General features: G+C 41.9%; 1 protein-coding gene across 3 annotated transcripts in view; it reads right to left on the bottom strand.

Annotated features, from left to right (window-relative positions):
- kiaa0513 (KIAA0513 ortholog) overlaps positions 1 to 16,766 on the bottom strand; it is a 173,303-nt gene that overhangs the window by 106,169 nt on the left and 50,368 nt on the right. For all 3 annotated transcript variants that reach the window (XM_072595777.1, XM_072595780.1, XM_072595776.1), the window contains exons 4-11: positions 14,300 to 14,373; positions 13,222 to 13,292; positions 8,289 to 8,463; positions 7,599 to 7,639; positions 2,866 to 2,941; positions 2,129 to 2,206; positions 856 to 936; positions 146 to 240 (exon numbers count right to left, since the gene is read on the bottom strand). In XM_072595777.1, coding sequence (XP_072451878.1) covers positions 146 to 240; positions 856 to 936; positions 2,129 to 2,206; positions 2,866 to 2,941; positions 7,599 to 7,639; positions 8,289 to 8,463; positions 13,222 to 13,292; positions 14,300 to 14,373 — 691 coding nt within the window. The remainder of the gene's footprint in view (positions 1 to 145; positions 241 to 855; positions 937 to 2,128; positions 2,207 to 2,865; positions 2,942 to 7,598; positions 7,640 to 8,288; positions 8,464 to 13,221; positions 13,293 to 14,299; positions 14,374 to 16,766) is intronic.

Below are 16,766 nucleotides of genomic sequence, written 5' to 3'. Positions count from 1 at the left end.
TGGTCCCAGTGAGAATCAGACCAGACCCATGTGGACCCAGTGAGAAACCAGGCCTGTGTAGCCCCAGTGAGAATCAGACCAGGCCCGTGTGGTCCCAGTGAGAATCAGACCAGGCTTCAGGCCCTTCCTGCCTCATTCCTCTCACCTTGGTTCAGGTTCCCAATTACTGATTGCTTCTTCAGGAAGTCGCTGCACAGTTTCTTGCTCAGTCCAAAAGCCAACATGTTGTGTGTGAAGGTCCTGAGGAAAAACAACCAAAGACATACAGTCATATGGCAAGGAAATAGACCCTTGGTCTAACTTGTCCGGGCTGACCAGATACCCTCAGCTGATCAAGTCCCATGTGCCAGCATTTGGCCCATATGCTTCTAAACCCTCCTATTCAGGTGGCCATCCTGATGCACCAGCCTCCACCACTTCCTCTGCCAGCTCATTCCATACATGTGCACATGTCTCTCATGTCCCTTTTAAATCTCTACCCCCACCCCCCACCTCACTTTAAACCCATGCATTCTAGTTTTGAACTCCCCTACCCAGGGGGAAAAATCCTTATCTATTGATCCTATCCATGCCCCTCATGATTTTATAAACCTCTACAAGGTCACCCCTCAACCTCCGAAGTTCCAGGGGCAAAAACACAAGCCTCTCCCTGTAGTCCAAACCCTCTAATCGCGGTAAGATCCTGGATCAACATTATCTAAAGCAGCAGGGATTTACCTCCGAGTCTGGTGCACAATCTCCCAGCCCCCACAATAATTGGCTGTTTAATACCACACCACACCGCCCCCCCTCCACCCCCACCCCCCAGCATGGTCTCACGTTCACTACCCTCTAAATCCCACAGGCAGCTCTTACCCAAGTTGTCCGAAGGCAATATTCTCATTGAAGCGATGGCTGTCATCGCGCTCCTCTGGAGTCATGTGACACCATTTTTCCCTGTTAGGGCAGGATTAATACGTTAAATATAGTGTTAACCTGGTGCATGTGTGTGCAAAAGAGGGAGTGAGACAGGGGACAAAGGGAGTGAGAGAGCAAGAGAGGGGGAGTGTGTGTGGGGGTGTGAAACAGCACAAATTCCCTGAACCAGTTTTCCCAGGGCTAAATAAGAAACCCAGTGTAGGCAGGACACTGGTTAACCCTCCACATCCACACACTTGCTGCTTTTCCCACTGCTGAGAAAATCCAACTGCAAAACAGCTGAAGGATTAATGGATAAACTGCATTAGGACTTTTCCAGCAATGTTTGTGAATCAGGAGGAGACAAGAATTCTCCCAGAGCCCAACCCTTCTTCTTAGTTTGCTTCCCCACCCTGATTGTGACCTCCTTTCCTATAACTAGGTGAGACTGACCCTTGCCTTCATCAAACCAGTGTCGTTCCTTCACTCCCTCCCTCTGGAATGTCGGGTTCAGAATGCAGCCTCCTGTCACTGATAATTATTGGGTCAATTTAGTCACCTGCTTGGTGAAACATGGGAAAGGAAAATGACAAGAACCACTCATTGAACTCAATTAGATGGTCAAGTACTCAATTTTCCAAATCCTTCCCCCTAACTGTCCCAATCTATTCTGCCATCCCCCCCACACTGGACTTTAAACAGCAATATATTATTAACTGTTCCTAGGTCAAGCTTGTCAGTTAAATTCTCTCAGTATTTGAGCAGGTACAGTGTCACTGGACAATCCAGTGGGAACTCCAGGCTCCATCATTGCCTGGTATTCAGTGAACCAATTACAGTCATGGCAAACCAGGAGCAGGAGGAGCAGTTAATGACCTGTAGATCCAGCTCTGGATGACCACTGAGTGGTCTGCAGCAGTGCACTGAATACCACACACTGTCATTCAGTGCACTAACACTCTGGAACACAGTGCTGTTTCTCCAGCTTCCCCGAATGGTTACACATTCCCACATTAGCTCCTTCTCCAGGTCCCTTTTACAAATGACAAGGAGAAAAATTACACCCACGTGCTAAGTGTGAACGTTAAGCCAGGCCCCGAGGATACTCTGTGGTGCAGTGACCTTGTTCCTAGTTGTGGCCAGACAGTCTGGGTTTGACTCCCATTTGCGGTTGAGATGGTGTCAGACATGTTGATTTAAAATGATTTTTAAAGCAGGACCAGTCTCCTACCTGGTTGTTGGTGATCTCTTCTTGCGCTCACAGTGAACTGCATCAAAGAAGGCAGCATTCCAAAACCTCAGGGTGTGCCTGCCATGTAGCAGAGAACACAGTCAGTCCACACAGGTCACACACTACTCCCCTGTCCCTGTCACAGGGATTGGAACAGAAATTGGCCCTAGCTTCTAAAGTGCCAGACGGCTTTGCAGGGTTGACAGGGCTGTTTTTCCCACCGTCATTTCCAGTACCAGGTGATCCATCCAATTTCATTAGATTCCTAATTTCAAGATTCGAACCCAAGACTTCAGAAACAAGCCCCAGCTGTCAGGCTTAATAGCCAAGCAATAGTACTACTGAGCCATTGCCTCATCCGGTGGGATTTCCTTCCCTGATGCACTGCAGTGCCTGGAGCTCAGCCTCCAGCTGTAACTGTCAGCTGAGCTTCCTCAAACCACTAAGATTTGCTGCAGACAGAATTGAAAAGTGTGGTGCTGGAAAAGCACAGCTGCTCAGGCAGCATCCGGCAGGAGAGTCAACATTTCAAACACAAGCCCTTTATCAGGAATCCTGAGGAAGGGCTTATGCTCGAAACGTCGATTCTCCTGCTCCTCGGATGCTGCCTGAGCAGCTGTGCTTTTCCAGCACCACACTTTCTGACTCTGATCTCTAGCATCTGCAGTCCTCACTTTCTCCTCCTTAATTTCAGATTGTATATCTGAATTTACTGAAACATTAGGAAAGAAGATTACCAGATAGGCTGCAGCTTGAGGTGTGTGTACAGGTAGATCTTCTTTCCTTGTCTGTCCTCGAAACATTCCATTCTGACTGAGGGCAGTGGAAACAAAAGTACATCATCACTCTCTAGAGGCTGGATCCAGGTAAAAACATAAGAAATATACGTAGGCCATTCAGCCCCTCAGGCATGGCCCATTGTTCAAGAATATGGCTGATCTTCTCCCTCAGGTCCAGCTTTGCACCATACGCCATGAGTCTTAGTGTCAATCTGACACGATATACAATTTGTATTCATTATACATTATTAATGAAATGAAACTTGCTCAGCCTCTTCCGGAGGCCAATAAAGCACAGCAGTTGTTATTCAAGCATATGGCCAAAAGCCTGGTTAAAAGTCTCTATTTTAAATAATCAATGGCTCAGCGTCCACAGCTCACATCAATAAAAACTGCTGATTGCAAACATATTAGGAGGTCCCTCAGCCCCTCAAGCTGCACCATTCAATAAGACTGTAACTGATCTCACTTCCCCACATTCTCACTCACCCTGCAATAACTTCTCATCACTTTATCTATCATGAATCTATGTTGAATATTTTAAAGCAATTCTGCTTTCATCACCTTTTCAGGAAGTGTGTTCAAAAGTCTCACAAACCTCAGAGACAAAACATTCTCATCTGTCCTAAATGGGACATGTCTCACTTTTAAACAGCCATTCCCTAGTTCTAGATTCTCTCATAACAGAAAATATCCTTTCATCATGCACCCTGTCAGGACCCCTCAGAATCTTAGCCAGTCACCTCTTGTTCTTCAAAACACCACGGAATATATACCTAACCCATCCAACCATTTCCTGAGGGAAAACCCACTCATTCCAGGTATTGGTCCAGCAAACCTTCTCTGAACTGCCTCCAATCATTTTCATCCTGCCTTAAATAATGTGACCAATCTTGGCCAATATACCCCAAGTACGATCTCACCAATGCCCTGTATAACTCAAGGGTATTTCCTCCATACTCCCCTCACAATAAACAATACCATTGTTAATTTTCCTGATTATTTGTTGTATCTTCATGATAACCTATTGTGATTCATGCACTTGAAAACCCAGATCCTTCTGTACCTCAGATCTCTGCAGAATGTTGCCAGGAATAGAGGGCTTGAGTTAGAGGGAGAGGCTGAAAGGCTGGGGCTGTTTTCCCTGGAGCGTCGGAGGCTGAGGAGTGACCTTAGAAAGGTTTATAAAATTATGAGGGGCACGGATAGGGTGAATAACCAAGGTCTTTTTCCCAGGATAAGGGAGTCCAAAACTAGAAGGCATAGGTTTAAGGAGAAAAGGGAAAGGTTTAAAAGGGACTTGAGGGACAACTTTTCCACGCAGAGGGTGGTGCGTGTATGGAATGAGTTGCCAGAGGAAATGGAGGAGGCTAGTACAATTACAACATTTAAAAGGCATCTAGATGGATACATGAATAGGAAACGTTTAGAGAGATATGGACCAAATGCTGGCAAATGGGACTAGGTCAGATTGGGATGTGTGGTTGACAGATAAGTTGAACCAAAGAGTCTATTTCCGTATAGCTCGATGACTCTCATCATTTGAATAATATGCTTTTTTAAAAATTCTTCCTGCCAAAACAGACAATTCCACAATTTCTCATATTTGTCAGATCTTTGTTTAATCACTTAACCTATCTAAAACACTTTGTAGCATATTTAACTCCTTTGCACAATTTATTTCTTACCTATTTGTGTGTCATTAGCAAACGTAGAAAGTATACCTTCGGTCCCTTCAGTCAAATCATCTATAAAGATTGCAAGCTGAGTCTTTCTCCCCATCCCAACCCCACACTGATTCCTGGGGCAAACCACTCATTACAGCTAGCCAACCCGAAAATTAACTATGTAGGCATGCTACTTCCTGACTCCTGTACTCCTGTCCTGTGACCTTCTACCCGCCTCATCTATAGCCACACTCCCCTTTATCGCTCACCTAATCAGAAAGACCTCCCTCTCTAACATGTCAGCATCTGTTGCTCCAATCCAGATCGACATCTCCATGCCAAAGTTGCAAACATGTGCTGTGGATCACATTGGCATGCAGATGCCCCCACATGCTGCAGCGTTGATACATTACTTGACTTGTCAATTCCAGTATGTTTTAAGGAACTTATTATTTTATTCAATTTTTAAAATATACTTTACTCACCTTATAACCGGTTCCTTTAAAATAATTTTAAAATCTTAGAAACAGACCATAACCAATTCCCAGATACAGCCAGTTTGTTCCTCTGAAGTACAATAAGAACCAGTTTCTACAGGATAAAAAAGTTTGAAAAAAAAGTGCCTTGTTTCCCTCTCCCCCTAGCTCTCTCTTATTTATCAGTTCCCAACACTATATTGTATTGATTTAAATACTGAGTTAGCTCAGTCTCAGTTATTACTGGTCATGGAGTAACTGCAATTGCTCTCAAATAGAGAGTTTGTACGTCCATGCTTAAGCCTACATGACACTTACAATTTAAATAGTAAATTACCATTAGACATTAAATGTGAAATACAAGAAAAATCAGACATTTAGATTGAATTTAAGAATTCCCTTACTTACCCAACCCCCACACTCCACTCAAAGTTGTGTTCAATGCCTTTGAATAGATCAATAATAGATCTGAATTGACTTGAGTAGAATCACACCAAAACTCAATAAAAATTTCTATCATATGATCACTCTTCTAACTAATTTCTCAAGATTAGATCCAAAATAGTCCTTTTCCTAGTTGATACCTCAAGGTTTTGATGTAATTGACTCAAGTCAAGTCAATTCAGATCTAACACTGATTTATTCAAAAGTAATAAGTGCTGGGAGTTGGGTGAGTAAGGGATATCTTAAATTCAGTCTCAACTTTTCATTGTCCATCTATTTCACATTTAATGTCTAATGGTAATTTACTATTTAAATTCTAAATATCATAGGCTTAAGCATGGACGTACAAACTCTCTATTTGAGAGCAATTGCAGTTATTCCATGACCAGTAATAACTGAGACTGAGTTAACTCAGTAACCGTATTTAAATCAATACAATATAGTTTTTTTTAATTCCCAGCACTACCTTTAGTGCATTTATTGAATTCATCCCCCAACATGATCATTGTGAACTTGATTTTGCTGATCAGTAGGAACAGGAATAGGCCATTCAGCCTCTTGAGTGTGATATCTATTATGTTTTTTGTACTGTTCTTGTTACAGGTACCTTTAATTTTCTGATTTATATTCTGCTCAACACTAAAGTATTTTCTGGAGGTGGGGGGAGGAGGGATTTATAAAATTGTTTCAGACCTTTGTTCATTCTTAGTTCCACCCAAAGTCAGATAATTACATTTTCTTTCTCCATACTGTCTTTATTGTATTTTTTTGTTATCAGGGTTAGACCCCCCCTTGTTCAAACAAGAAAGTCATGCATCTCATCTCCATAACTGCTATTAGGTCATCCCATTAGTTTAAATCTATGTTATCAGATCATCTATTTCGTTCCAAACAAAGTATACCTTTCGCTTTCTAATTTTCCCTGATGTTAGCCTATTCACTGATGTATCATTATGTGTTAAGCTCTCTGTCATATGATCACTCTGATTGATTTACTGATTTTCACCCAAAACATTACTGCTCTATAACAAGCCTCAACAATTCTTATGATTTCTTCTGAATGTACCTGTCCTGAATTCTCTAAAACTATACTCCTCCTCACTTCATCAGTTTAAAAATCCTACATTTTGCCCCACTGAACCTTGCCAGTTCAGATGAAACCACTTCATGTCCAGTTTCCTCTTTTCCCAGTTTTGGCTCCAATGCCCCTAAATTAAATTCCCCGTAACTCCGATTTTCCTGACAACAGTTTTCAACCAAAAGGGCATCTTTTAACACTGACACCAAGGAGACAATGCGAGCTGTGCACCTCCAGTTCACAATACAATGAACAATATCTATTCTCTCATGATACTGCACATTATTATTGCCCTTTCAAATGGGCTCCTGTACCACAGTGTCATGGACACTGCAAACTTTGTCCAGAACCATACAGGAAGCAAGAACCTTATATTTGTTGACAGTCAACATCAATACTTACCCGAGGCAGCCCTAACATCATAATGATACAGCATAGGAGTCCATTCAGCCCAACGTCTCTGTGCAAGCTCTGTGAACGAACTATCCAGTTAATCCAGTATTACCTGTTCTTTCCTCACAGCCCTGCAAACCTTTCCTATTTGAGGATTAAGTTTTCAATTCTCTTGTGAAAGTTATTGTTGAATCTGTTTCCATTGCTTTAAGCCATGTTCCGGATCACAGCATACTCTGTGAAGAAAAGCTAACCTCCTCTTCCTGAAATTGTTTTGCTCATAACCCTAATTTGTGTCCCCAATTGCCAACTCTCCCGCCACTGGAAACAGTTTATTTATTCTATAAAAACTACTACATTTTGATTGTCTCAGTTAAATTATTCCATAATCCTTTCAGTCGGGGCTCCTGAGTCTTTTTTCACAATACAGCTCCCCAAGTTAGGGAGCTTGCCATTTCCATCCCTTTGTCCACAGTACATCTTGATGGTTTACAAGTCATCTGCTGTCAGTGCAATCTTTGTGGACTCACAAAGGAACCACACTATTGTACTACAGACCATACACCTAAAGAAAAGCAGCTGAACCTGGAACCTGAAGCACTCTAAGAGAAAGTCCTCATGGAAGCCACTTACCATTCTCACTGGACTTCTCCCGAGTCTGGTTTTGCGTGTCTCTGGAATATAAGGGATACACAAGTGACTTAGTGGCTATGGCCTTGAATCTTCCCTTTCACCACTTACACACAGGAACATTGAAATAACATTCAGCTGTCAGCGACCTCGTTCAGTTCCTAAGATCAGAAAGCCTGCCTGTGGTTGTGAACATACCTGGACCAAACATGGACACACCTTTCACAGGTCAGAAATTCAATACTGAAGAAATTCCTCTCAGTTCCATTCGCCATGAAACATTACTGTTTTAAGTTCTTGCACCCAATATAATCCCATAAGGAACAGAGACTGACAGGATTGATTTATGGCCATATCTAAAAGACAGCTCTGTGACAATGTAGCACACGTGCCAGACAGACACAGATTAACAATGAAGCTATGGAATCAGAACGTTCACTTAAAGCCAAGAGGCTGAAGAACGGAGCATAGCTGATGTAGTGGTAATGCAAAATGCAAATGCACAGCAGCGGAGATATCATACATCCGTGCCCTGGGCTAACTTCCTGGATCAATTACAGATGAGCTACATTTTCAACATCACGCTGATCAAGCACGTTAAATTGAAAACACAATTCAGCTGCTTTGTGACTGCAGGAATACACAAAAGGCACATTCACTCCTCAGTGCCGCGGTGGAATGAGAAATACTCACTCATTCTTCAGCTTCAGCTTCTTCTCCAGACCCCCAAAGAAACCCTTCACATTTTCAGTGTTTTTCAGCAGTAATGCAGCAAGATCTCTTTTCTCTGTCAGCCAGCTGTTGCCAGCTTTCACACTGGAGTCATCCACCTTTGCCTTCAGGTTTGACACATTTGGATAGGATTTGCCTGAAGAGCAGAAAGACAAAATTAATGGTACACAGCTACTGAGAGGATTGAACAGTGCAAGGGCTGGGTGAGAAACACAGAATTCCTAAAGTGCAGAAAGAGGCCATTTGGCCCATCATGTTCGCACCGACCATCCAAAAAGCATCCCAGCCAGACCCAGTCGTCTACTCCATCCCTGTAACTCCTCAGTTCCCATGGCCAATCCACCTAAGCCTGCACATCTTTGGGCTGTGGTAGGAAACCAGAGGACCTGGAGGAAATTCTCCTAAATCTTCCCTGGTCGAAGGAGAACAATCCCAATCCATTTAACTAAACGTCCATGGCATTATTCCAGTCAACCTTGTTGCTGTCTCTCCAAGGCATCGTCATCCTTCTCTAAAGCTGGGCCCCAGAATTGGACAATATCATCTCTCTGGGGGCTAGCCAGAGTTTTATCGACACTCAGATAACTGCCTTGTTCACACAATTTGTGTCTTTGTTGATGAAGATTCCCACATATCTTTTTAACAGTTTTCTCGACTTGCCTTGCAACCTTGAAAATTTGTGAACAGAGAACACCATTGAGAAATACCAAGGGACAAAAAAACTGGGCTGGTATATAGCCCACCAAACTATGTTAATTATGTTGAGAATGGCATTAAACAGAAAATCAGAGATGTGCGTGGTAAGTGAACACCATATTTATGGGTGACTTTAATCAGTGTCTAGATTGAATGAATAATCTTAGTGGGACTTATACACTTAACGGTAAGGTCCTAGGGAGTGTTGTTGAACAAAGAGATCTTGGAGTGCAGGTTCATAGCTCCTTGAAAGTGGAGTCGCAGGTAGATAGGATAATGAAGAAGGCTTTTGGTATGCTTTTCTTTATTGGTCAGAGCATTGAGTACAGGAGTTGGGAGGGCATGTTGCAACTGTACAGGTCATTGGTTAGGCCATTTTTGGAATATTGTGTGCAATTCTGGTCTCCTTCCTATCAGAAAGATGTTATGAAACTTGAAAGGGTTCAGAAAAGATTTACAAGGATATTGTCAGGGTTGGAGGGTTTGACCTATAGGGAGAAGCTGAATAGGCTGGGACTGTTTTCCCTGGAGTGTCAGAGGCTGAGGGGTGACCTTATAGAGGTTTATAAAATCATGAGGGGGCAGGGATAGGGTAAACAGACAAGGTCTTTTCCCTGGTGTCGGGGAGTCCAGAACTAGAAGGCACAGATTTAGGGTGAGAGGGGAAAGATTTAGAAGAGACCTAAGGGGCAACTTTTTCACACAGAGGGTGGTACATGTATGGAATGAGCTGCCAGAGGAAGTGGTACAATTGCAACATTTAAAAGGCATCTGGATGACTATATGAATAGGAAGGGTTTGGAGGGATATGGGCTAGTGTTGGCAGGTGGGACTAGATTGGGTTGGGATATCTGGTCAGCATGGACGGGTTGGACCGAAGGGTCTGTTTCCATGCTGTACATCTCTATGACTCTATGACTCATAATACTGTAGTGTATACAGAATGGATTTTTGGACCAATAAGTTGAGGAATCAATTAGAGAAGAGGCCATCCTAGACAGAGTACTATGCAATGAGGAAAGAATAATTGGTAATGGAGTTGTGACAGAGCCCTTGGGGATGAATGACCACAATATGATAACATTCCTCATGAAAGTGGAGAGTGAGGTAGTTAATTCTGAGACTAGTGTCTTGACTCTTATTAAGGGAAACTATGATGGTATGAGGTGTGAGTTGGCTATGATGAATTGGGAAATATTACTGACAGTGAATAGGCAATGACAACATTCAAAGAGTGAATAGGTGAACTACAAAAACTGTTTACTTCTGTCAGGGTCAAGACTGCAAAGGGAACAGTGGCCAAACTATAACTTACGAGGGAAGTTCAAGGCATCATTAAATTCCAAATAGAAGCATACAAACTGGCAAGGAAAAACAACTGATCTGATCATTGCAAACAGTTCAGAAGTTAGCAGGTGGACTAAGGGATTAAGAAAGGGAAAAGAGAGTATGAGAGTAAGTTTGCGAGGAATCAGGAACTGGCTGTTAAAGTTTCTATAGACATCTTAAGAAAAAAAGACTGGTGAAAGCTAACATAGGTCCCTTACAGTCAGAAAGGCTGGAGTTTATAACAGAGAACAAAGAAATAGCTGACAAATTAAATTCATACTTCACTTCTGTGTTCACAAAGGAGAACACAAATAATATACAGAAGTGATGCAAAATACAGGGTTTAGTGAGGGAAGAAATGAAGGAAATTGGTCTGAGTAGAGAAATGGTATGGTAGAAATAGATGGGAGTGAAGGCTGATAAATCACCTGGGCCTGGTAATCCACATCCCAGAGTACCTCAGGCAGTAGCCCCAGGAATAGTGAACACACTGGGGGGGGGAGCTTTTTCAAGATTCTTTAGACTCTGGTACAATTCTTACAAATTGGGAGGGGAGCTAATGTAACCCCCATTATTTAAAAAGGGAGGTAGAGAGAAAACAGGAAATTATAGACCAGTGAGCCTGACGTCAGCAATGGAGAAGCTGCCAGAGTCCATTATCAAGGGGTCTATAGCAGAGCACTTAGAAAACAGTTGTAGATACAGACACAATCAGCATCGATTTATAAAAGATAAATCACCCTTGACAAATCTACTGGAATTCTTCAAGGATGTACCCAGTGAAGATGATTGGGAGCCAGGGGATGTAGTTTATTTGGACTTTCAGAGGCTTTTAGCAAAGTCCCACATAAGAGATTAATGTGTAAAGTTAAAGCACAGAGGACTCACATGGATAGAAAACTGGTTAGCAGGCAGGAAACAAAGAGGAGAAATAGATTGATCTTTTTCTGAATGGCAGTGTCTAGTGGGGTCCCACAGGAATTGGTACTACCCCAGCTATTCACAATAAACATTAGTGATTTACGTGATGGAACTGAATGCAATATCTCAAAATTTGAAGATAACACAAAGCTGGATGGGAGGGTGAGCTGTGAGGAGGATGCAGAGTTGTCTCAGTGTGATTTGGATCGGTAGAGTGAATGGGCAATTGCATGGCAGATGCAGTCAAATGTGAGATAGGAGGGCAGATATTATCTGGATGGCTGTAAATTGAGAGAGGGAAATGTTCAATGAGATCTGGATGTCATTACGCACCAGTCACTGAATGTGAGTGGCAAGGTGCAGCAGACAGACAAGGAGGAAAACTGAATTGGCCTTCACAGCGAGAGGATTGGAGTATAGAAACAAGGAGATCTTGCTGCAATTATACAGGGCTTTGGTGAGGCTCAGCTGGAATCTCGTGTGCAGTTGTGGTCTCCTTGTGAGAGGAAGGATGTTCTTGCTGTAGAGGGAGTGCAGCGAAGGTTTACCAAACTGATCTTGGGATGGCAGGACTGATGCATGAGAAGATGTTGAGTCAGTTAAAATTCTTTTATTTACTCATTTTATGGGACGTGGCTTCACTGGCTGGCCAGCCTTTAATACCCGTCCCTAGTTGCCCTTGGAGAAAGCGATGGTGAGCTGCCTTCTTGAACTGCTGCAGTCCACCTTTTGAAGGTTGACTCACAATGCCATTAGGGAGGGAATTCCAGTATTCACTGGGATTTAGAGGATTAAGGAGGATCTCAAAGAAACCTGTAAAATTCTAACAGGACTAGACAGATTAGACGCATGTTCCTGATGTTGGGGGAAGTCAGAACCAGGGGCCATGGTTTAAGGATAAGGGATGAACCTTTTTGGACTGAGGAGGAGAAATGTCTTCACCCAGAGAATGATGATCCTGTGGAATTCACTATCACACAAAGTGGTTGAGCCCAAAACATTGTTTGTTTTCAAGAGGAGGTAGACATAGGTCTGATGGCTAAAAGGGTCTACAACGGTTTATGTTCATTCCTGCAGCCACTTTATAAAAGCCCCCACTATTTTATATTCTCTCTCCTTATTCCTCCTACCCAAACAAAGTACATAACTTCTCTGTATTACATTTCATCTGTCATAGGTCTAATTTCATCTGTTCATCTACCTCTCATGGAATCCATTATGTCCAATTTTGCAAATTGTGTCTTTGCTCCAAATTTTAAATTGACATGTCAAAAATAACAGTTCTCTTAAAAGAGAAGGCAGTTAACAGGAAATCTGATAGAAGCTTTGAAAATCATCAGGGGTAGTATAGATAGGCAGAAACTTCCCACTTGCAAAAGGATCAGGAACAAGAGGGTCAAGATTTAAAGTGATTTGCAAAAGAAGATAATGTGCTGTGAGAAAAATATTTTTTCCACAGCAAATGCCTCGGATCTGGAACGCACTGCTTGGTACAGTGGTCATGGGAGGTTCAATTGAGGCATTCAAGAGAAACTTAGATGATTGATTAAATAGAAATAATGTGAAATGGTAAAGACAAAATGTAGAAGAAGGGCACTAAGTCACAATGTTCATTTGGTGAGGCTGTATAGCTGTGATGGGCCAAATGGCCTCCTGTGCTGTGCTGTGATTCGGTGGTCCCACTACTGGGAAACATCAGTGTATGCTTCCCACCAATGTGCAAAATTGAGAGAGAACATTCCATGCAAGCAATGGAGAAAGCTCTACTATTGATTTCAGCAGCGATAAAGTGGTAAAACTTCAAGGTCCCCCCCACCCCCAAACTGCCCTGTGGCCCTGACCACTAATCCTGTAATTGTATGAAACTGGCAGAAAGCCATTTCTCTAAAACCAAGTCTCGTGTTACTAACATTAGTGTGATCCAGCAGGAACTGCTGTTTCCACTCACCTATGTAATAGAAGGTAAAGCACATTGTCATCAGGTTCTTGGCAGGACCAAAGTCATCCATTTGGTAGCACCTGTAATGACAGCACTGGAACCTGGACCATATTCACATAATTTACAAAAGATTTATACGTTCTGCATACCACATTAAAAATATTCCCATACTCAAAGAAAGAAAAAAATCACAACATTTAAATATTTAAGCATAATATCTGCTGATGAAAAATGCAACAAAGAAATAAGAATAAAGAGATGAGAAAGATTGTGATTAGTAAGAAAAGACACTTGATAATCAGAAATCTTAACGAGTAATTCAGAAAATCACTTCTGTTTTGTATAGAACTGAGAGTTGGCCCATATGGCAGGTAGAGATTAACTTGCTAAATCATGTTGAACTGTGAGTTTGGAGGAGAATGGAAAGAATCAGTTGGACAGAAATTGTAACAAGTAAAGAAATGCTGTGGAGCGTAAACAAACCAAGAAACTTTCTGAACATAGTTCAGAACAGACAGTGTGTGGCTAGGACACACATCTTAGTCAGAAACTATTTAGAGAGAAATGTTATGAAGAACAGATTTGTTGGAAAGAGAGGAAGGAAGAGAAACTAATGCTGAAAATTGAAGAAAGTTATTGGCAAACGATAGAAGACAAAGGATGGAGAGACATGGGAGATGATGATTCAAAGGTCTGCCTTTTGGCAGGGCAGACACGATGATACTACTGGATCAGTTTCAGCTAGAGTATTGTGTCCAATTCTTAGCACCACACTTTAGGAAGCATATGAAGCATTATGAGAGTGCAAAAAAGATTCATAAGAATAGTTACATGGAGAAAAGACTTCAGTTACATGGATAGACTGGAGAGGTTAGTGCTGTTCTCTTTAGAGAAGATTAAAAGAACATGTCACTGCAGAACACAGACTGCTCAAAAGTGGCATTTCTGAACCCGGCAGAATCACGGAGTCATTCAGCACAACTGCAGCCCCATAACTTATTTAAAACTTGACTACAGTTTTTCTTAGATTGGTACATGGAAAGAGAATGCCTGTGGCCTGCACAGAAGTAGTAAAAGCAATACTCACTCAAACAGAACAACAGCAAAAGACTGCACCAGTCGGTAGAAAGCATACTCAGAGATACATTTGGAATGGCACCGCTGCAATAAGAAAAGAGCTTCCTCTCAGTAAATAATCACAGGGTTTTATTACAGTCTTCATCTTCCACAATTCTGTACGTCACACATTTTGCATTTGCCCAGGTAAGGCCTGTCTAAGAGTTAGTCGATTTGTCTCTGCAGAGACATTGCCTGATTTGTTGAGTTTTGCTTTTTACAAGCATCAGATACTTTTAGAGCACTTTACAGTCTGAGAAGTCCAAAGTGTGGACATTATTGAAATGTAGCAAATGTAGCACACAGCAAGCTACCACAAACAGAAACGGGATAATGACGAGAGAATCTGTTTTTGTGGTGTCAGGTGAGAAATAACTATCAGCCAGTAGCAAAATTTAAGGCAGGAGCATCTCCAGTGTGTCCCAAATGTAAAATAGAGGTGGGCACTCTTGTACGTTGCCTATGGACCTGTCATAAGATCCGTAGATACTGGACTAAAGTAGTAAGTACCCTGACAGAAATTTTAGGAACGGAAATTAAAGTGGACCCTGTATCTCTCCTTTTGGGCTTTTCGAACTTACCCTCCCTGGATATGTACGGGAAGAGACTATTTTCTATTCTTTTTTTCTGTGCAAGGAAAAATATTTTGGTGAACTGGGTGGCTGAGGGCCCCCCTGGACTTTCAAATTGGCACAGATTAATTATGGAATGAATTCCCCTTGACTTCCTTACAAATGTGGTGCACCAAAAGACCGAATTATTTCATAAAATATAGCAGCCCTTGAATTATATGAATACAGATATTTCAGCTATCCTAACAAGGGCTTTTATTTAATTGAGATTACGAACCTGGCTGGTCCGGGGCCCCTTGGGAGAGGAATCCTACACGGATACGGGTTTTGTTACATTTGATGTTAACACATTCCGAGCATGTATCTCACTACCCAATTTCTGTGTTATCCGTTTTTTTTTCTTCTTTCTCTTATTTGAATAATGTAAGAGACTTAAATATACACTCGGGTTAGTTGTAGGTTAGATTAGTAGTTAGTTGAGTTTGTTTTTTTTCTTTCTCAGTATTTTTCTTTTGTTAAATTTTGGTTATTATATATTTAAGATTTAATTGTATATCAATGTTTGTACTTGAGAGTTTTGTTTATTTTTGTAAACTTGTAAAAATATTCAATTTCTAATAAAAATATCTATAAAAAAAACTATCAACCAGCAAAGTAGAGAAAATCCCACTGTTCTTCCAAATAGTTCCATGGGATCTTTTACATCAACCTAAGCTGGAAGATGGAGTTTCAGTTTAAAGTCTCATCAATAAGATGGTACCTCTGAGAGTACAGAGAGTACAGTATTGTACTCAGGAGGACCAATTGACCTGTATGTTAAGGCATTGCCTCTTACTTTGGCTGTTTATCCTGAGCCCCTTAAGGGAGGCTTTTTGTGAAAATTTGTAGGACAGCCTATAGGAGACTTAGCCTCTTTGTTCTAATCATGATCATGTGTACTCCTCACAATCCGCATCGTTTTGTGAAGAGCCCAAACTCTGGTCAAACTATCCTGCCTTTTATTTCATATGATAAAAACTGGTCAACTCTGAGAACACTGTAGCGTCAGCATCACTCTTGTGCTCAAATTTGAACCAAGAGGTGAGAATGTTACCAACTCAGCCAGAGATTGAATTATCCTAGGATCCTCTGGGAAGCTAGGGAGGAGATAGCGGAGCCATTGGCCTTGATTTTTATGTCGTCGTTGTCTACAGGAATAGTGCCAGAAGACTGGAGGATAGCGAATGTGGTTCCCTTGTTCAAGAAGGGGAGCAGGGATAGCCCGAGTAACTATAGGCCAGTGAGTCTCACTTCTGTTGTGGGCAAAGTCTTAGAGAGAATTGTAAGGGATAGGATTTATGAACATCTGGATAGGAATAATGTGATCAAGGATAGTCAGCATGGTTTTGTGAAGGGCAGGTCGTGCCTCACAAACCTTATTGAATTCTTTGAGAAGGTGACTAAGGAAGTGGACGAGGGTAAAGCAGTAGATGTGGTGTATATGGATTTTAGCAAGGCATTCGATAAGGTACCCCATGGCAGGCTAATGCAAAAACTATGGAGGTATGGCATTGAGGGTGCATTACAGGTTTGGATTAGGAATTGGCTGGCTGGAAGGAGACAGAGGGTAGTAGTTGATGGTATAGGTTCATCTTGGAGCGCAGTTACTAGCGGTGTTCCACAAGGATCTGTTTTGGGACCATTGCTGTTTGTCATTTTTATAAATGACCTGGAGGAGGGGCTTGAAGGCTGGGTGAGCAAGTTTGCGGATGACACAAAAGTCGGTGGAGTTGTGGACAGCGAAGAAGGATGTGGCAGGTTACAGCGGGATATAGATAAGTTGCAGAGCTGGGCAGTAAAGTGGCAAATGGAATTCAATGTAGCTAA

Source organism: Chiloscyllium punctatum, chromosome 26, assembly GCF_047496795.1.
Source record: "Chiloscyllium punctatum isolate Juve2018m chromosome 26, sChiPun1.3, whole genome shotgun sequence".
Taxonomy (NCBI): domain Eukaryota; kingdom Metazoa; phylum Chordata; class Chondrichthyes; order Orectolobiformes; family Hemiscylliidae; genus Chiloscyllium; species Chiloscyllium punctatum.
Note: the sequence above shows the minus strand (reverse complement) of the source record. Positions and strands in the feature narration are given on the sequence as shown.